At 39.8% G+C, this 21,378-nt stretch overlaps 1 protein-coding gene across 2 annotated transcripts in view; it reads left to right on the forward strand.

Annotated features, from left to right (window-relative positions):
• The window catches only part of LOC127418028 (storkhead-box protein 2-like), a 121,264-nt gene that overhangs the window by 39,102 nt on the left and 60,784 nt on the right, over nucleotides 1-21,378 (forward strand). The window contains exon 1 of one of the 2 annotated variants that reach the window (XM_051658343.1): nucleotides 18,606-19,520. The exons of the other annotated variant lie outside the window; for it this stretch is intronic. Coding sequence (XP_051514303.1) covers nucleotides 19,355-19,520 — 166 coding nt within the window. The 5' untranslated portion in view covers nucleotides 18,606-19,354. Of the gene's footprint in view, nucleotides 1-18,605; nucleotides 19,521-21,378 lie in introns of those variants that run through there. 2 annotated transcript variants of the gene reach the window in all.

Genomic DNA, 21,378 nt, shown 5'->3' on the forward strand with positions numbered 1-21,378 from the left:
CAGCCATAGAAGATGGATGGATCATTCAGAGTGCTTACTATTTCCCCCCTACATAGGCAGCTACCTTCTAAGCAGTAGTGGCTCTAGCTTGTATGGCGCCTTGACAAAACCCCCTTCAGCACCCCCCCCCCCAATTACTTATGTGAACCTCATAAGTAATTGATCTGAAAGGCTCTTCATAGGCAGCAACACTGCGTGTCATAGTGCTCCATATTAGGAGCACGTTTTATGGTTGATTTTAGTAGAGTTAGTCTAGCACCCGCATTCTGCTTTCTAGGGATGTGCACGGATAGTCGACATTCGGTAAACCATTCGACGCGCCACTATTCGAATACCAAAATCACTATTCGGTTATTCTACAAGTGCAATAGAGGTCTTCAACCCTACCCGAACTTGATGAGTTCCGATAAATCGTTGGGTTTTCAGGCTGGGTTTGAGACAGTTTTTCAAATATAGGGCATATTAGGAGCTGTTCAAACATGCTTTTCTGTGCCTCTGCGCTGTTTTTCTATATACTGTTAATACTGGGCAGACGTCTTTGTCTGAATCTCACTGTTTTTTCTTCACAGGATCGCTGCATTTTTAGACACCAAGTTAAAAAGAACTCAAATTTTTATAATCATATCTCAAAACACCTGCGTTGTTTCATTTGTTGTGCTGCATTCTGAAGAAGTTTCAAAGAGGATTGATGTGACTGTTACACCATTAAAGATGATTCCAAGTTGTTATTCATAGAGCAAAGTTACAGCGCTTGATAAACGGAGACTTTAAGAATTTTTTCCTTGTCTTCAATGCCATTTGATTTTAATCCATTTAAAACTCAATGCTCGATGAGGCATGACAATTCTTGCGTTCGCTGCTTCACATAAACGTTAACCTGCCCAGGCAGAGTGTATATACAGCCACTGTAACAGTTTGATTATTTTGTTCAACTTTAATGTAAAATTTTTTCATTTAAAGTGTATTTATTAAAGGGCTGGGGAAAAAATATTCTGTTACAAATCGCGATTTGTTTTTTATTTTATTTTTTCCCAATTTGGAATGCTCAATTCCCAATGCGCTCTAAGTTCTCGTGGTGGCGTAGTGACTCGCCTCAGTCCGGGTGGCGGAGGATGAATCTCAGTTGCCTCTGCGTCTGAGACCGTCAGTCCGCGCATCTTATTACGTGGCTTGTTGAGCACATTACCGCGGAGACGTAGCGCGTGGAGCATCCACGCACAACTCACCACGCGCCCCACTGAGAGTGAACCACATTATAGTGACCACAAGGAGATTACCCCATGTGACTCTACCCTCCGGTAGCAACCGGGCCAATTTTGTTGCTTAGGAGACCTGGCTGGAGTCACTCAGCATGCCCTGGATTTGAACTTGCGACTCCAGGGTTGGTAGTCAGCGTCTTTACTCGCTGTGCTACCCAGGCCCCAAACTTGTAAAAAAAAAACCCAACAAGGTTAACAAGACACAGCTGGGATCAATCAAGGGGAACACAGAGAACAGAGACACAACATGGAAAACGTAGAACTTCAAACCTAAAGTCTAAATCCTGCTAGCCACCTCTAGTGGCCGCTAGGGTGAATGTCCCATGTGATACAGCAATAAACATTCTTTATTCCCGCGTCCCGACTCCTAACGAAAAACCGAGGAACCGTTTGTGAAACCTCACAGTTAACCAAATGTTAAAAACTGTAACCGTGCACATTCCCGTGAACACTTGTAATCCGGGCAGTATGTTGTTTGGAGTTGTCCTGTTGGAAAACCATTTCTGAATGCCGTAGTCTCCAGTTGCTTTAGACGTGTAGACGTCTTAAAAGCTGTCATTCGTCTGTAATGGATATCATGACATGGGCTCGGGAATACTTCAGTAAACCTTTGTCAGTCAACATCATTCACTGCTGCATCCACAGATGCAAGTTAAAGGCTTTACTGTGGAAAGCAGAAGCCATACATCAACACTGTCCAGAAGCACTGCCGACTTCTCTGGGCTGGGTCTCATCATACATGGAAAGAAGAACAGTGGAATCATGTTTTGTGGTCCAACGAGTCCACGTTTCAAATAGTTTTTAGAAAAAAACAGCCATCGTGTTCTCTGGGCCAAAGAGTGAAAGGAGTATCCAAGCTGTTATCAGCATCAGGTCCAAAAGCCAGTGTCTGTCATGGTATGGGGGTGTGTCGGTGCCCATTGCATGGGTAACTTGCACATCTGTGAGGTCACCATTAATGCAGAAATATATGTACGTTTTGGCGCAGCATATAGGCCTACTGCCATCCATATTCCGTCTTTTCCAGTAACATCCCTGCATTTTCCAGCAGGACTACGCCAAACCACATACTGCCCGGATTACAAGTGCATGGCTGTGTAAGCAGAGAGTGTGGGTGTTAGATGCCTGCAGTCCTGACCTGTCTCCAATTGATAATGTGTGGTGCACTATGAAGCACACAATATGGCAACAAAGGCCCTGTACAATTGAACAGCTGAAAACCTGTATAATGGATGAATGGGGGAAATTCTGCTTGTTAAACTTAAACTTGTTTCTTCAGTGCCAAAACACAAGTATTATTAGAAGAAATGGAGATTTTACAAAGTGGTAAAGACTCGACTGTCCCAACTTTTTTGGAGCTTGTTGCAATCATCTGATTTGAAAAAAATAAAATTTGAAAAAATTTAAAACATAAAATAATGTGTTGTTGTAGTGCTTTCAATGTAGCACATTGTGAATAAAATGTACAAATCACTTTTTTTTTTTTTTTTTTTTTTTTTAATTAGCATTTTCCATATTGTCCCAACTTTTTCAAAATTGGGGATGTATAATCGTATGTTTAATATTTCTCTCGCAACATCCACCATCTTAAATGTATTTCCTTCTCTGTGAAAGATAGATGTGATGCTGCCCTAAATTTGTCCAAAACGAGATATCTTAGAAGGCAAGATAAGGTTGCTGTCTATCTTGGATATCTGGAACAGTCTTTGCCTTGAGAGCATGGCTATGATACCACTGCCTACATAGGCAGCTCACTAGAATTTTGAAACAAAGCTCACATCTCTGATAATTTGGATAGGCTGGATCAAAGACAGCTCTTGTTTAAGGATTTTTGGACATGGCTCAAATTGGTCTCGCCAAACGTATGATGCTCTCATTAAGACCTCTACAATAAAACTTTCGGCACCACACTCATTGCTAAACCATGATTAACCTTGGCTAGGAGAGCTACGTGGCCCTCAGAGAGACAAGGCATATATTGCTGTTAGCCAAGTGCTTAACGTACGTTATGGTGCCATGGAGAGGGTTAGGACCAGAGTGCTTCACAATCAGACCATGAAAGAAGGGCTCCGTGCGTTTGAAGCCAGCACTGTCTTCAGTGTTGATTATGAGAGCCCAGCTCAACAAAGACATTACGGTCATTTCTCGGCTGTGAAAATAGTGGGGGGCAACAGAGAAATCTGTTCCTGCTCGTCCCCAGTGCCTTTGAAGAGCAGAGGGGTTTCCCTTTAATTGCATGGATTGCAATCTACTTCACATGATGGATTCTGTTTGAAACAGCTGTGCCGAGCTCCCTAATGAAGCATCGAATGGGCCCTCACTCAGTGGCAGGATGCCTGACTGAAGCGACCTAGTTGCATAAATTTAGCACCGCCTCTGAGGCAGAGTTCGAACCGAGTTCACCGCCACTTTCAAAGCCATTGATCTTGCAGGCTAATCAAATGTCCTATTTATTTTTGAGTCTCTACATATATGATGTTTTCAGTGCTGTCTGGAAAATATGGTTTGTTTTCAACTTGGCCTCATAGAATCACATTACTAAACCTACATTTTTGCAAAATGATTTTTACATGCCTAGTTGTACATATCGCGGCACTTTCCTCGTGAGAAGAAAACCCTAGAGGTACTACAACAACGACTTTTATTCACTTTAGCAAATCAGGAGGTAAACAGTTGATTGTCAGTTCTTAAAAACTTACTTTTCTCACTGTACCTCACACAATGCTATCTTCTGACATCAAACACTTTTACTACAGTGCAAGGCGATATATTTTAACATTTGCATTTCATAACCAAGTACATTTACAAGCTTGTTCAAGTGCAGACAAATTGTATGGTAGCTCATCTGAGAGAGCGTTGCATTTGTGATACAAAGGACCGCAGTACGAGTACTGAAGAGCACACTTGTCGACATGTAAGCTGAAAGTGTCATAGAAGCACCACAAAATGATGTGGTTACTTCAGCAATTGTGTTTTCAATCTCACATTTGCTTTAATTACACTATCGGTTAGGTTTAAGGTTTAGGGTAGGGAGTTGGTTTTGTGGATTTAACCTTTGTACTCTGTTTGTTACGGTGCTTTCTCTTAGTGTTTGGGGTCAAATTTGACCCTAAACAATAAACGTGTAATTTTGTACTGTAATCATGTAATTTTTTAAAATCTAATAAGAACTTAACTAATTTAAATACTCTAAAGTTGTGCAGTTTTTGATGGAATTGTGGTATTTATTATTTATACCTTATTTACCTCTAAATTACTAAACTACACCATTAATTTACATATAAAATAAGAATATGTTACATTCACTTCAGTGAATGTCTACATTTCTAAATTCCATTTATGGAGAAAATATGAAATATATGTCATGTATTGGGGCAAATTGCTACCATCAACTGGAATTTTTGTATTATTATTATTTATTTATTTTTTTTATTATTAAAATGACATCTGTATGACAGAGGTCCACTCATTTGCCTGGTTGTAGCAAACTGATTTATTTTTTAGATCTTATCACAAGTTATGATTTTTTTAAGAAGCAAAGTTCAAAAGGGGTCATTTTTGACTCCAACACTAAATGAGGGTTAAAACTTTATAGAGCATTAACCTTAAAAACCTCATTAGATCAGGCTGTTTGTTTTTTGTAATTCAAGTAATAAATTAGATAACAACAGTTCTTTTGAATCTTTAGCGCAAAACATGCAGCGCTTCCATTTCTAGTCCAGTATACAAGTAATCTTATACTGATGTACAAGTTATGAATGTCCAACTCAGAATTAAATAAGAACTGTTGAAATCTCACAAGCCTGAACTACAACATTAGACAACATAACACAGTCTGAACTGTCTCTGGACCTGTTACTGTTTATTTAATGATGACCTGCTGTGTCTTAAAATCAAGCAGTGCAGTTACTGACTGGTTGTTCATATGACAATGTATAATTAAAGATGCACAAGTTTTGTTGTAATAAGTGGAATTTGATAAAATAATAAATTAATGAAATATGCCATCACATTTTGTGTTGGTTTAGATTTCTTTATTTAAAATAGAGTAAGGATCTATTGTTGGATTGTATTTAGGTCTCAAAGTCTGCAAACACACCTTTTAAAGAATTGTAGTAAATGTATTTCTGATTTGTTATATTTGCTCTGTACAAATCTGAAATTCTCATTATTTGGTAACAGACAGCAGAGTGTAGTAAATGCAATAAGAATTGCGATTTTCATTTCCAAATAATTCTTTTAAAAAAAGGTACTAAAAGAATTACTGGAACCGTTAAGGAACCAGAATTGTTAAATTCCTTACGATTCCCATCCTTATTTGGGAAACAATAATTATATTTTAAAGGTCGTTTGGCAAGATTCTGAACAAACATTAGCCACAGATGTTGCGCATTAGCTACAGTTGTCCATCTGATGTATGTCTGTATAGACTAACTAAAAATAGTGCCAACTGAATGTGACATGTTCCCTGTGAACAGCCTTTAATATGACTAGCGCCCACTTACCTGACTTTCAGAAAATCAGTTAGGACTACAAGCAGAATGTTATGTCACCTAATTAATATTCACAAGCAAGGCTGTTATGGTTTACAATGTGTCACCCTCCACTTTTCAGATATACCCCTGACAACAACTATATCAGACATTTTCAGTCATTCTACTTTTCTGAGTCGAATGGAACTGTTCTGTTTAAGTTTGACAGCATTGAAACCTTGTTATAAATGCTATGGTATTCATACTAACAGGAAGAAGGCAGGAAGACACTAAACAAGACTTAACAAACCTGTCAGACAGCTTTATTTTTCTCCATTAAGGCCTTATATAAAAGGCCAGCCTGTGAAAAGTTGTAGAACGAGATAGAATTAAAATGGTCAGAATTTGTGTGTGGTTTCAGGGAGTAAGGTGATAACAGTTATGTTTACGTGGGTCAACTTGATGACATCACTGTTTTGCGAGCGTTGTATGTAGTTGAAAATGGCAAGTGGAGAAAAGCTGCTGATTGAGAAGCCCCATGCGTTATTCAGGTCTCTTGTCTGGAAACATTTCCTTTTTGCAGTCAATTAAAACAGCGATGGTCAAAAAACGATTACAAAACAGGCACTGTTCGCAGACATTGCTCGACGCGAGTGCTGCATAATGGTAATACATCGACATTTGATCATTTACGCCGAAATCACCGGGGAAAGATAGCGCGCACAAGCCGCTTAATTAGAGAAAAGGTTTTTAGTTTAAGACCCTAATGAAAATGTACCATGGTTTTACTATAGTAATATTGTAGTAACTGACCGCTGTCGCCATGGTTTTCTTTGCAGAAATCATGGTTTTACAACAGTAATACTGTAGTTTCCATGTAGTAACCATGATTATAATACATATTGTATACATGACAGTAACCATGTTGATTTTGTTCAAAATAAAAAATAAAGTTTTTAATGCAAATACCATAGTTAAACAATGGTTACTGTAAAACAATGATTTTTATAAGGGCAAACGTGTTGAAGTGTTTGTTACCAAATTAAGGATTCTTTGGATTTGGCAGAATTTTTTTTTTTTTTCCTGAACATTGCAAATACCGAACCGTTCCGAAACAGTGACCCTAAAAACGTGATACAAACCGAACCGTGTGAAATCTGAACTGTTACACCTCTAATATATATAAATATGTGAACCGTTACACTAATATATATATATATACACGTGTGTGTGATATATATATATATATATATATATATATATATATATATATATATATATATATATATATATATATAATATATAAACACTATATTGCCAAAAGTATTCGCTCATCTGCCTTTAGACGCATATGAATTTAAGTGACATCCCATTCTTAATCCATAGGGTTTAATATGACGTCGGCCCACCCTTTGCAGCTATAACAGCTTCAACTCTTCTGGGAAGGCTTTCCACAATGTTTAGGAGTGTGTTTATGGGAATTTTTGACCATTCTTCCAGAAGCGCATTTGTGAGGTCAGACACTGATGTTGGACGAGAAGGCCTGGCTTGCAGTCTTCGCTCTAATTCATCCCAAAGGTGCTCTATCGAGTTGAGGTCAGGACTCTGTGCAGGCCAGTCAAGTTCTTCCACACCAAACTCGCTCATCCATGTCTTTATGGACCTTGCTTTGTGCACTGGTGCGCAGTCATGTTGGAACAGGAAGGGGCCATCCCCAAACCGTTCCCACAAAGTTGGGAGCATGGAATTGTCCAAAATCTCTTGGTATGCTGAAGCATTCAGATTTCCTTTCACTGGAACTAAGGGGCCAAGCCCAGCTCCTGAAAAACAACCCCACACCATAATCCCCCTCCACCAAACTTCACAGTTGGCACAATGCAGTCAGACAAGTACCGTTCTCCTGGCAACCGCCAAACCCAGACTCGTCCATCAGATTGCCAGATGGAGAAGCATGATTCGTCACTCCAGAGAACGTGTCTCCACTGCTCTAGAGTCCAGTGGCGGCGTGCTTTACACCACTGCATCCGACCCTTTGCATTGCACTTGGTGATGTATGGCTTGGATGCAGCTGCTCGGCCATGGAAACCCATTCCATGAAGCTCTCTACACACTGTTCTTGAGCTAATCTGAAGGCCACATGAACTTTGGAGGTCTGTAGCGATAGACTCTGCAGAAAGTTGGCGACCTCTGCGCACTATGCGCCTCAGCATCCGCTGACCCCGCTCTGTCATTTTACGAGTTGCTGTCATTCCCAATTGCTTCCACTTTGTTATAATACCACTGACAGTTGACTGTGGAATATTTAGTAGCGAGGAAATTTCACGACTGGACTTGTTGCACAGGTAGCATCCTATCACAGTACCACGCTGGAATTCACTGAGCTCCTGAGAGCGGCCCATTCTTTCACAAATGTTTGTAGAAGCAGTCTGCATGCCTAGGTGCTTCATTTTATACACTTGTGGCCATGGAAGTGATTGGAACACCTGAATTTAATTATTTGGATGGGTGAGCGAATACTTTTGGCAATATAGTGTGTGTATATATATATATATATGCATACACACACACACACACACACACACACACACACCATAATTCAATTAATAAATCAGCAAGTCATGTAATTAATTTGATTACAAATAATAATAAAAGATTGACAGCCCTAGTTTTTTTTAATTGTTGGTCAATGTATGTCAGATGCTGTGTTAATCTTGTCAATGAAATTACTGATGGACATATTTGTTGATGAAGGTTTTTTGATTTCGTCAACAATGACGAGATGAAAAAGATACATCATGACTATAACCAAATTATTTTAATTTAAACATACTGTTGACAAGTTACACTTATATAGCACTTTTCTGACACTACACTCAAAGTGCATTACACAGGAAACAGGGAATCTCCTCAACCACCACCAGTGTGCAGCATCCACCTGGATGATGTGACAGTAGCCATAGTGCGCCAGTATGCTCACCACACACACCAGCTGTTGGTGGAGAGGAGATAGTAGAGTGATCGAGCCAGTTCATGTATGGGGATTATTAGGAGGCCATGACTGATAAAGTCCAATGGTGATATTTGGCCAGGAGACCTGGGTTACACCCCTACCCTTTACGAGAAACGCTCTGTGATTTTTAATGTCCACAGAGAGTCAGGACCTCAGTTTAACATCTCATTCAAAGTACGGTGCTTTTTATGGTATAGTGTCCCCATCACTATACTGGGGCGTTAGGACCCCAGCAGACCGCAGGTCTCACTAAACTCTTCCAGCAGCAACCTTAGTTTTTCCCCAGGAGGTCTCCCATCCAGGCACTGACCCGGCTCAACCCTGCTTGGCTTCAGTGGGCAACCAGTCTAGAGCTACAGGATGATATGGCTGATGGCATTATATGACGTGAAAGCCAAGTGTCTCCTTTGTGTATGTGTGAAGGACAGAGCTGCCTCAGAGAAGAAAAAATGCTACAAAAACAGAAAATGGCCCCTTTAAAATGGCCAAAACCAAATCTTTTTAGGTTTTTCTACTTGGGAAGATTCTAACCACACACGCATTATTATACTGGGAATTCCATCCCATTCAAAACCACCAGTAGTTTATTTGCTTTCTAATCTATATATTATAATTATATTATTCCATATTCATAACATGTACAGAACTCTTAAACATACGTTGGGCTGAAGTCCCCCAAGATCCACTGAACTGCCTAGAATGGTGAAAACATTGAGCTCAGGTACTTAATGAATGCTGAAGTTTCTCCTGTATGGGTTTGAGCTTTTGGCTGTGTCCATTGAGTTGTGGTTTGGCAAAGGTCATTCTTTGCTGGGTATATATTTCATGGAGGGCCATTATTACTCACTGTTTGCTAAAATTAGGCTGCGGCAGGAGTCGTCCAGAAGCCTGGCCTCATTGGCAGCAGTGTGGCATTGGCACTTTTCTATAGGGCACACACACAGTTTGCTCTCCTGGTGTTCATTGTACACGTTAAATCCACATGTATTGTACATCTTGAAATTCTCATTGCTTTCATTTCAAGGGGCCATATTCAACACTTATGTAGCATTTTGTCCCTTGAAATCCACTTATAATGTTTGTCAAGGTTTCTTGCACAGGAAGCAGTTGTTTAGTTTTGCATGGCCATTTTCCACCCTCTCTGAATTAAATTGACCGTTTTTGCTACTGTGCCTTTAAGACTATGTAAAAATTACCTCGGTTATGATTGGGAAAACGCCCTTAGGTATTTCACTAATCTGACTCCATGGTGCTACGATATTAATCACCAATTCAGGTCATGGAGTAGGGCTGCAACTAATGATTATTTTGATAATCGACTAATCTAACAATTATTCAACTATTCGGTCGATAATTGCAACGATTAATCACTAGCTCTTAACCGACTATTCAGCGTGTGCCTCGACTTAAAAGGTTGTATTAAATGTGCTCACTAATAATAAAGAGAAAATCAAAATCATTTCAGCTCTATCATGGAGCAATATTGAGTTGAATCAGTGGAGTGGACTAAAGCACTGAACTGGTAAGTGGAAGGTTGTTGGTTCAATCCCCACAGCCACCACCATTGTGTCCTTGAGCAAGGCACTTAACTCCAGGTTGCTCCAGGGGGATTGTCCCTGTAATCAGGGCACTGTAAGTCGCTTTGGATAAAAGCGTCAGCCAAATGCATAAATGTAAATGTAAATGAATCAAGTGTGTTAGATAAGAAGAAATTCAAAATGTGCTGTGCTGGTGGCCCCCAAGAGCAGGATTGAGAAACACTGTAGAACACCACAGAGTGAAAGTAACTAGCTCTGATCAAGAAAATACAATATCGTGGCATCTCATGACATCAACTGGGGATTAAACCACAGACTTGTGTTCATTGTTGCTAAATTGTTTAACCTTGAGGCCAGTGCCACACAATGGTTCCCAGACGTGATGTACTCCTGACTGCATGTTCAGGCTGGTGTAAAATAGGAGGCAATGAGATAATGAAACAAATTAGTTTGAACAAGCTGTGTCCATACTTTCAGATTATGTACTGAACATTATGAAGAACTTCCCGACCATTGATTAAAAAAAAAGCCTTTATGTTTTGTAGATTTCCAGGATATTCTCCTACTGTTTTATAAATACTGTGTTTCATGACATCCTACTCATTTGGCCTGCTGTTTTTTACATACTGTATATTAGGGTTGTGCACATAGTCAGTGTTGGGGGGTAACGCGATATGAGTTACGTGTGTTGCGTAATCAAATTTATTTTTTCGAATAACTAGTAATGTAACAATTTTCTTATTTTAGACCATAATATCGGAGTTACTTTTTAAATAAGTAACGCGTTGCTTTTGTACACCTCTCCTTTCCCCGTATTGCGATAAATCGGGAGTAAAAGTGCAATCTTCGGGGAGGAGACGTAGTGCATGATGGGCATTGTAGTTCTAGAGAGTGGGAGGCTTGATTACCAGAGATGCACAATGAAGTTGTAGTATGTGTGCGCATGATGGGTACTGTAGTTCTAGAGAGTATGAGCCATGCTTATCAGCGATGGGCAGAGCACAACAAGTCTTCTTTTAGCCCACCCTGAGATTAATGTTTTAAAAGCTGCAAAATATTGCTGGTAAAGGAATGTAAATCTGAACGCTTCAATGGAATCCAGTTGTATTCATCATTTGCAGTGGTGGATATGTTGTGCACTGGAGCTTACATGTGCAGCCGTAAGTGAAACTTTGATTCATGTAGGTTGCATTTAAAAGTGTGTAAACACATTTTCATGGTATAATATAGCACAGGCATAAGCACAGAGAAGTCTTCCCTTGCCACAGCATGATTATACAGTTACATACAATGTGGAATGATCGCTGACTTTTTGTACATCCGAATTGCTGTTTTAAAACTGTCCATAACTACTTTTCTAGGATCAGTTTGCATCCGAACTGCTCTGTGTTAAAGCATGTAACATTCAACATTAGGTTGTGAAATGCGACTGATTCATGCGTAAATACACGCTGCATTAAAAAAATCAGTAAACGTGTTTAGGCAGAGGGATTATAAAACTAGTTTTCCACTGGCCATGACATGATACACAGGGTGAAATACTCGCTCAATTCACTGACTTAAACAGCCGAAATGCTCTGTGATACAGCTCTCCTTAACTGGGAGAATGGGATGAGAAAAGCTGACTCTGGATCAGCGGCTGCGAGCAATGTACTAAATGGTTTGTGTACACAGACAAAATGTCTTAATTTCTTAAAATATTCAACATTTTTGTTTTATAATAAACAAGTAATGTGATTTGTGAAACATACCATTTTTATGTCATTTTTGTAGCTTTAAAAACTATTCTATGAAGGTAAAATTGTGCCTAAATGATTTGTGAAAGCGTAAATCAAATTGCAAGCGTAAAAATAAATAGCATGCCCACAGAACATTGTGTAAAGGTGTAAATCAAGTTGCAAGTGTAAGAAAAAAATATTAGCAATACTTTAATGCTTTTTATAAGTGTAATTCATGTGTTGTGAATCTGTAATTGCGTATTAACACAAGGTAAATTTGGTGTGTATTCTTCCGACTTTTTTTACGCTTTCACTTTTGGCACTGTTTTTTCGCCTAAGCGCGGCCAGAAACATTGCAAACCTGCAATCAGCGATATGCAAGCAAAGAAAGGGTGTCATGAACAGCAAAACGTATTGACCGCGTAGAATCAGTCTGTATGTGTAAAATAAACTACTGCAAATGAGTAAATTACTTGTGTTTGTGGCATAACAATTTTCCAGAAATAATCTGGTATACACTGTTCTGTCTTCCCTTTGTTGTGCTCACACTTTTGGCATGAATTTCTCACTGAAAAGAGTTTTTCAAGGTCAAGGTGGAAGGCGAGTCTACCTGCTTCTAGTAGCCAATCAAATTAGGTTTTCCTTGACCAGTTTACTCCGACCTGATTAGTTTAATAACGTGACAGACAGCTTCTTTATATGGCTCATCGTCGTTTCTCTAGGTATCTCTCCTCTCTTAAATATTAAACTGAAATATTAATACATACACAATTTAATTATATTTACTATTAATTATCACTGGCAAGGCATTTTGGTGAATAGATGGAATTAGCTGATATCACAGAACTCATGCTAGAAAACAAATTAATAAAGTAAGCCATATAAAACAAAACTCTGTGAACAGATAGATATTTACTTATATCATTTTGTTTTTTAGAATGAGTTCAGTGATACCAGCAAGTTCCATCCATCCATCCATTTGCCATGACAATGATAATTGAAAGTAATTAAAATATAATTAAAATAATGAACAGCAACATATCAGCTTTCATATCGCTGATTGCAGGTTTGCAATGTTTTTGGCCGCGTTTAGGCGCAAAAACAGTGCAAAAGTGTAAGCATGAAAAAAAGGAAAACACACCAAATTTACTTTGTTAATATGAAATTACAGATTCACAACACAAAGTATTGCTAATATTTTTTTCTTACACTTGCAACTTGATTTACAAAACGTTCTGTACATGCAATTTATTTTTATGCTTGCAATTTGATTTATCCTTTCACAAATCTTACTCTGTGCATGCAAATGTTTCTATCATGCTTGTAACATCATTTACACTTTTACAAATCTTACTCTGTGCATGCAAATCATTTAGGCACTATTTTACCTTCATATGATTCCATTCAATTTGTATCAACATGCACGTTTGCAGTAGGCTGTCCGCAGTATGCACCGTGGATCAACTCAAAGCAAGCTCGCACTGAGATGACTTAAGTGAAAAATATTCATTTATTAATCAGACTTATTCCTAGAACATGTTAGGTTGGCATTCCCCACTGAATTTTATCCTGACTTCTGAAAAACATCTTAAGTTGACTCTGGCATTGTCGATGGGCACCGCATATGATGAAATATGATGCAGGTTCAGATGCTGAACTTTGTTGCATTTGGTAAGACAGTGGTTATTCATCATCATTCATGTTGGCTGCCATGTCGATGGAAAAACAAATCATGCATATTCCTGTTACTGAGTCTTTATTATAAGTATGACGTGAAGACCTACTGATTGTAGACATTCTAAATACCTGTTTTACTATGTTGTTTTGACAAGAGTGTTGTACAGTAGCTAGCATGACCTGTAATGTCTCTTGTATGCAATTCATGGCTTATTTATATGGAATGCACAGCAGAAGAGAGAGTGGCGGTGATAAAAAAAAGTAATCCAAAAGTAACGTAACGCTTTACATTCCATAAGAAGTAACTTTTTAATTAAGTTACTTTTTTAAGGAGTAACACAATATTCTAACGAGTTACTTTTAAAATTAATGTTACCCAACACTGCACATAGCTGGAGAAGTGTTGTCCATTTGCTTTATTAGTGAGCATTTAGTGATTTGTGATATTTTTGGAGGTAAAGCGGCAGTTCAGTCCTAATTATGGGCAAACAGAGCTATCTGTGTAGCTTGGAGCACTTTCTGACACTCACTAATGGAGGTATGTTTGGGATTGTTTGGTGTGGGAGTGTCAGCAGTGTGATTGTTATAGTATGGGGTGCTGAGATGGAGGGAGACTGAGTTTGTGATGTTACTGGGAGAAATGAGAGCATGTGAGAGTGAAAACAGTTGGGTTAGAAAGTGGGGGGCAGGGTTGATAATTCAGAACACATTTCTCGCAGGTATGGGGGTCTTGCTGCTACATGGGTGCTTTCTATGAGCTTCCCAGATTTGAAAACCCCCACAGCCTACAGTACCAAGTGTGGGTTCAGTCAGAGAGAGGACAGGCATGGAATGAAAATGACAGGGCAGACGGCAATAGCAAGGTTAAGAAAATAAGTGTTTTAAATCTGCTTTTGAGAAACCTACTGTTCTGAATATTGGGGGGTTCATGCTACTCCAAGGTGCTTTAAAGAATACCATGGTATTACCATTGTACATGTCCTAAAAAAACATAGTAGCACCATGGTACTTTTTGTAACTTTGTTGCTCATAATTAGGGCGAAGTAGGGTGCACTCTGTATGATTTTTATTATCCTTTTTGATTCTTGCCTGTCAGACAGTATGATGTGATACCAGTAAGATCTTTGGTAAAGGCCATGGTGCATTGTGTGACATTATGTTGGACTATACAATACACATCGTAGCAAAGACTTTGGTCCCAATCATTCCCATTGGCAATGCTGACTGGGTGTTTTATCTTATCTGGTCGTTGGAAGAGCAGTCACACTGCATGATTGTGATGAAAAATTACTGAAACTGCAAGAACTTCATCGGAGGCTTAGAATCATAGCAAAGGCAATCAATCAGCCGTTAGTGAACATGTCACATTAACATTTATATTTATTCATTTGGCAGATGCTTTTATCCAAATAAGCGATAACACAAGCGAATCATTTTAAGGAGACAGTGGTATGAAAAGTGCCATAATACAAAGTGAATGTAATATGCAGAAATGATTTTAGGTATGCTGGAGCAGACCCAGTGACTGTTCTGTATGCCAGCATCAGAGCCTTGAACTTGATACGTGCATCAACCGGCAGCCAGTGAAGAGACAAGGAGTGGTGTAACATGTGCTCTCTTTGGTTGATTAAAGACTAGACGTGCTGCTGCATTCTGGATCATTTGCAGGGGTCTAATTGCACATGCAGGGAGGCCTGCAATGAGAGCGTTACAGTAGTCCAGTCTTGTTATGACAAGTGACTGAACAAGATGTTGTGTGGCATGTTCAGAGAGGAAGGGTCTTATCTTCCTGATATTGTAGAGTGTAAATCTACATGATCTTGCGGTCTTTGAGATGTGGTCTATGAAATTTAGTTTATCGATGGTTACCTCTAGATTTCTGACCGATTTGGAAGACGTTACTGTAGTTGCACCCAGCTGCACAGTGATGTTGTGTTCAACAGCAGGGTTGGCTGGAAAGACAAGGATTAAGTGATTAAAGTCATTAAGTGATCAAAGACTGACAGTTTTGCCCTATGACAAGAGGAATCTTTTACGATCACTGAAATATGTCGTAGACGGCAAAATTTTGGCTAAAATCGTACAACCAAATAACACCAACCTGGCAACAATCCATAACACCCTAGCATTGTGGCAGCAAGCTTTACATGGGCAAGCACCACTCCCATTCTGTAAAAAAAATAATAATAATAATAATAATAATTTTAATTTGCTTATGTTTTTACCCTCAATCATAAACCTGAATTTTAAGTCATTTTTTAGACACAGTCCTCTCTATCCCTCCCACCCTATGCGTTTTGTGCTACGCTTCACTAACACCCTCTTGGGGTCACGCTGTCACTTTTCTCTGGAAGGAAAGACGTGCTTTATGGGACCTTGTCTGCATTCCTGTTATCAGTGGTGGTCCTGACATAACACAATCAGAAATATGAGCCACAAAAGACCCAGGAAATGTGAACTCAAACCCAGAAAACTTGCACCTTGGCTTGGACCGAGATTACTGTGTCGAGGCGAGAACTTCACTGTGGAGAAGTTGAGGAATGAGGCTTTAAGGGTTTGCAAGGCATGACTTGGCTGCAAAGAGTTTTTCAGTAAAACCATCTAGCCAAAGATGTCCATGCAGTGGAACACATTTATTGGTTGAGTCGAAAACAACAGTTGGATGCACAAAAATAAACAGAACCAGCCATCTCAGCTTTCCAGGACTTTAGCATATGAGGTCTGGGGTGCCGTAATTGGTCATAGAATGCTAAACTAGCAAATTCTGACAATCTGAAAGATGCATTTACATTTATGCATTTGGCAGACACTTTTATCCAAAGCAACCCTGGGAATCAAACCCATAACCTTGGTGTTGCCATGCTCTACATGTTGAGATACAGGAATGCATATCTTGCTAGATAAATGTAGCAAAATCTAGATAGATGTGTTGTCTTCCTCTAATCTGTCCAGACCTCCTGGAAAGTTGTAAACTGTATTTGCCAAGACTCATGCAAAGTCTGTACATGCGAGCCAAGGTTGAAGTTGACCTACAGCAGGTTTTTGCGCTCCATGACTCTGTAGTGTTCCATTAAAAACTCTGTAACCCAACACCCACTGCCTACAAAGCATCAGCGCTCAACTAAACCGCTTCAAAACTTGGATGACACAAACACTCTCACAACACCATTTAGTTTATAAAAATTGTAAACAAAATGTTTGCTTCCTTCTTTAAATGATTATTTTTTCTGACCTAAGTACTCTTTGTTTGGATAAGAAATAATAATAGTGTTAATCACAAAGAAGGTTGGTTTCTAAGTTTGATTCTCAGGTTCTTCTGGAAGCAATTCATCTTTCAGTGTCCTTCATATGCAGACATTTCTTTTGTTTCCATTCAGAAAGATTCATTATAGTTTAGAAAAGATGCCAACTTATTTTCAAAAAGCTATGACCACAGATTGTTGATGATAATGAGAGTGAAGGTGGAGGTTTGCTTTATTATGGATGACTGAACTTTCACCTTTGACTTATTGGAATAACATTAGTTTCTCACTGCTCAGTTGGCTGGATAGAGAGGGAAACCTCTCTCTGATTAATGATCTGCCATGAGGAGGAAAACGTGACAGAGAGAGAGAGAGAGAGAGAGAGAGAGAAATAGAGAAAAAGAGCAGGCCAGTTAAAGGAATTATCCAAAATAAAATTCTGTCATCATTTCTTCACTGAGTCATTTAAATTTAAAATCCCCTTAACTTAAGTACCACTGCAACCAGATCATTGAGTTCATTTTAGATTAACTCTAGAACTGGATCAGTCTGATCACATTTCTGATACTTTAATGGTGCTTGTGTGTCCTTTTTTAAGCTTGAAAACTCTAGAATATTCAATCTGCGATATACAGAATTGAGCTGTTCATATGGACCTCCGTGGTCTCAGTATTCCCCAGTGCAAAGCTGAGTAAATAATACAATATGCTTTTCCACTGCATGGAAGAGAGAGAGTCTCTGTCACTTTCTCTCTAACTCGCTGTCATAAAGTGATTGGCTGTGTTTTCAAGCAGCTGCACATTTGCGGACTTGTCAGAATGAGGTAGGAAGGGAGGAGAGAGAGAGCGAGAGGGAGAGAGAATACAAGCGAGGGAAAACTCCATTCACCCGCTCTGCTCCCTGAACCCCAGTTCCCGCTCAAGCTGTAGAGGAGAGATCTCTTTAATTACATTCCAAAGGAATTTTACTTGCAGCTGGTGCTTCGACCGTCAAATATGAGTGGGAATTGTGAATAACTTTGCCTTGAGGAAGGAGGTATTTTGGTTGAAAAAACCAAAGAATTTGGAAAAAGAAGTTCTGAGGGAAAGGGAGTTTGCGATTTTTGTCATCCCTGCCTTGCTGATAAGGGATTCTCTTCTGTTACTACACACGCTCTTTACTGCAACGGTTTGACAGGCCTGGGAGCTTGTGAGACAACAGTGTATGTAAATAGGCTGGGAAGACTGCCAGAAAGAGAGAACCAAAAAGAGACGGCAAGAGAGAGAGTGAACCCTGGAAGTTTTGTTGTGAGAAGTACATCCTGACTGGATCGAGTCTGAAGACGGACAGCTCCTCCAAAAGCATCAGCGTGTTTAGGAGAGAGTATGTGTTTGAGCCTGTGGTGCACGGGAGGCGAGTTGGACAACACAACCTGGAGAAAGATGAGAAGATGTTTTGCAACTCAAAGTCTAGTAGCCATCTTCTAGACAAGTCCCACACATGCATTCATCTCGATGTTTGTCACGGGTGGTGAATGCATCAGAGATCTGTTCCACATTTGTTTACATAGTCCTGTCTCCCATCTTACTCCAGGTTACCAAGATGTCTTTCTGTGACATCATATCTTTCGTAACTGATCAAGCACTGTCTTTCCAACCTTGGATTTAAATTGGAGAAAGAGGAGAACTTAGATCTTGTGTCTCTTAAATATATTCTGTGTTTCTGCTTGTAATTTTTTTCATGGTTAAAGGACCCCTGCCCTACACACGAAGAGACAGACTGAGACTTTGTATCCTCTGTGGTTCTTTGGTCTTAAAAGTCTAATTTGTTCCTTTGTCTCGATGGCTCTGCACAAGTGAAGTGAAGCTTGGCTGAATTGATCTTTTGTCTAGATCTAGGGTCCTTCTCACGGTGCGAAAACCCTCAGCCCCCACTCAGACCCCTCTGCAATCCCCCCACATCCCGGACGCATCCCCTTCCTCCATCTCTCCCACATGAGTCCCGTCATACCCTTCCTCCCTCCACTCCCACATGCCTTCTCGTCTTCCATCCACATGCTGCTGAAATCACAGAGCATGTGAGAACGTGCATGCGTGCTTCTCTTCGCACGTGAAGCCAGAAACTTTGTAAGCTAGGATTAGGAGCATGTAGGGTAATGCATCGTTGAATGCATCTGTGGCTAACTGATTCAGCACCAAGAGAGGAGGACCCAAAACCGTTCTTAAAGGATTCTAGGACAGCTCTGCAAACCGAGAATCTGTAATTGTGTGGTGTTGTGGTGCATGCACTTCCCTGCATGTGTGTGTTTCAGAATCATGTAAGAAGAGTGAGGTGGAGAGAAAGTGTCAGTGGTGGAGTATCCTGCCATGTCAAAAGTGTGATTGTTGTGGTGTAATATTAGAAGTTGGACAGGGGCGGGCACAGCCAGTGGCGGTGTGCTGGATTTATCTTAGCTCATCATGAAAAAAACACGCAGCACCACACTGCGGAGGGCCTGGCCCAGTTCCGAATTCTCAGACCGGGCCTCTGAGCACACCCGGTCACGGAGCGAGAAAGATTACCGGCTCCACAAGCACTACCCTAAACACTTCATCACTCACTCCCCCGGAGGATTAATGATAAAAGGTCAGTCGTTTCTCCACTCTACTAGCAGAGTGATGCTTCATTATTTTGTGTATCTGGTTTTTAAGATCTCCTACATTTCTACTTGAATCTAATCCCCACCTATCCTGTTTGAAAGCTATTGCAGAAATCGTAGCATTTTTTTTTTTTTTTTTTTTTTTTTTATGATGATGATGATGATGATGAATTGCTGGCTTTCAGTCAAGCGCAGTGGGATGATTATGTCTGGTGTATTACATATGCAGGTCATCTATTTTTAGTATTCACTCCACACTGCCGGAACATTCAAATGCGTGTGAGTGTCGGCCGGGGTTTTTTTTTTTTTTTTTTTTTTTCGTCTGAAGCCAGTGCACTAGATAAGAACACTATATAAACAACACTAGTTAGTGGTGCATGTTAAGGCAAGGGCTCTTTTGACTTGGCCAGTAAGCAACCACCCAGAACTCCCTAGCATTATGGCAATGAGTTTTTCACAGGCAAGCACCTCTTAAATTTTCTTCAGAAGATTATTTAATATATTTGTTAGTTTTATGACCTCTGTTAGATACTGTTTAAGTCATGGTTCAGTCTCGATATCCTCAAAAAGCTCATGATGTGATCAGATATGCTGGATGTGCCGAGACAATTTGTAGCTATATCATATTTAAGCTACGTTGATTACAAGTGTTCAGTTCATGATAGTTGAAACGGCTTGTTCAGACCCAGAAGGCACTCTGTAACAGAATAAAATGCATCTCATATTTTGATCGGCTACTTAAGGTTTCCTGTTGGATGTCATATCAAATCACTGCAGACAAATACCAGAAACAAGCTCTAGGCCTGAAACAACAGAGTTTAATCATAAAAATAAATACTCTTATTGTCTCCATGCCAGAACCCATCCCCCCCCCCCCCCATTACAGCTGCTCTCCTCCAAACTAATGAGAGATTTAAGAGGCATTGACCAAGGATTACCCCATTCGTTTGATTAGTCTACGTCCAACAGTCTCACAAGCAAAGTCCAAGAATAGACGTCCTCACTCTCCCAGTGTGAGCCAACAGTAGGAGGGTACCCTGGCCTGCTTCAAGCTTAAAGTGAAGAACACCACTTGATGGTCCTCAGAAATGTTCCTGCCATCTGTACCTGGTTTTAGTGGTGGGTGAATTATGGTTTAATGGATGATTTACATGAAGATATATAAGATGTGTTCTAACAGTGAACATTTCTGCACTATTCTACTGCATTTTGTAGTGTGAGTGGTGCATTCACATTAAAAATGCAATAAGAAAAATACTACAAGTTCCCAGATGATATACAACTTCAACAGAAAAAAAATATTAAGGGTGAAATATATTGGACACTTCATGCACTCAGTGGTTGTGGCTTGCCCTGCGTAGTGGAAGGAGCAGGGTTATCGGACTGTGATTGGTTGTAAACTAGTCAGTTGTTAGAAATGTAGTAAACAAGTTGACCATCCTGAAGCACTTTCAACTTAAGGTAAAGAAAAAAGCTGAATGGAAGCATGGCTAAACTGCATTTATGGTCACTGTAGAGATTTGAGGCACAAAGCGCTCACATCAGATTCAGTGTGTGGGGCTGTAAAACTGCCTGTTTCTGCTTCATTGGATAGTGGGAGGTCTGTTTTAAAGTGTGTTAAAATGGTTGGACATCTCCCTCTAGATTTATAGTCCTTGTGAAACTTAGTGATTGTACTGTACAGTCATTTAAAACACGGTGAATCTTCATTGAGGGACTAACCACTGGCTATTAAGAAGCCATTATTAAGATATTTCTGAGGACTGATATCAAAGCACTGTCATTTTGGTTGTGAAGTCTCCAGTTAGTTTGTTAACCCCCTAAGACCCAAGCGCGACTGCTGTG

This window comes from Myxocyprinus asiaticus, chromosome 27, assembly GCF_019703515.2.
Source record: "Myxocyprinus asiaticus isolate MX2 ecotype Aquarium Trade chromosome 27, UBuf_Myxa_2, whole genome shotgun sequence".
In the NCBI taxonomy this organism is placed as follows: Eukaryota; Metazoa; Chordata; class Actinopteri; order Cypriniformes; family Catostomidae; genus Myxocyprinus; species Myxocyprinus asiaticus.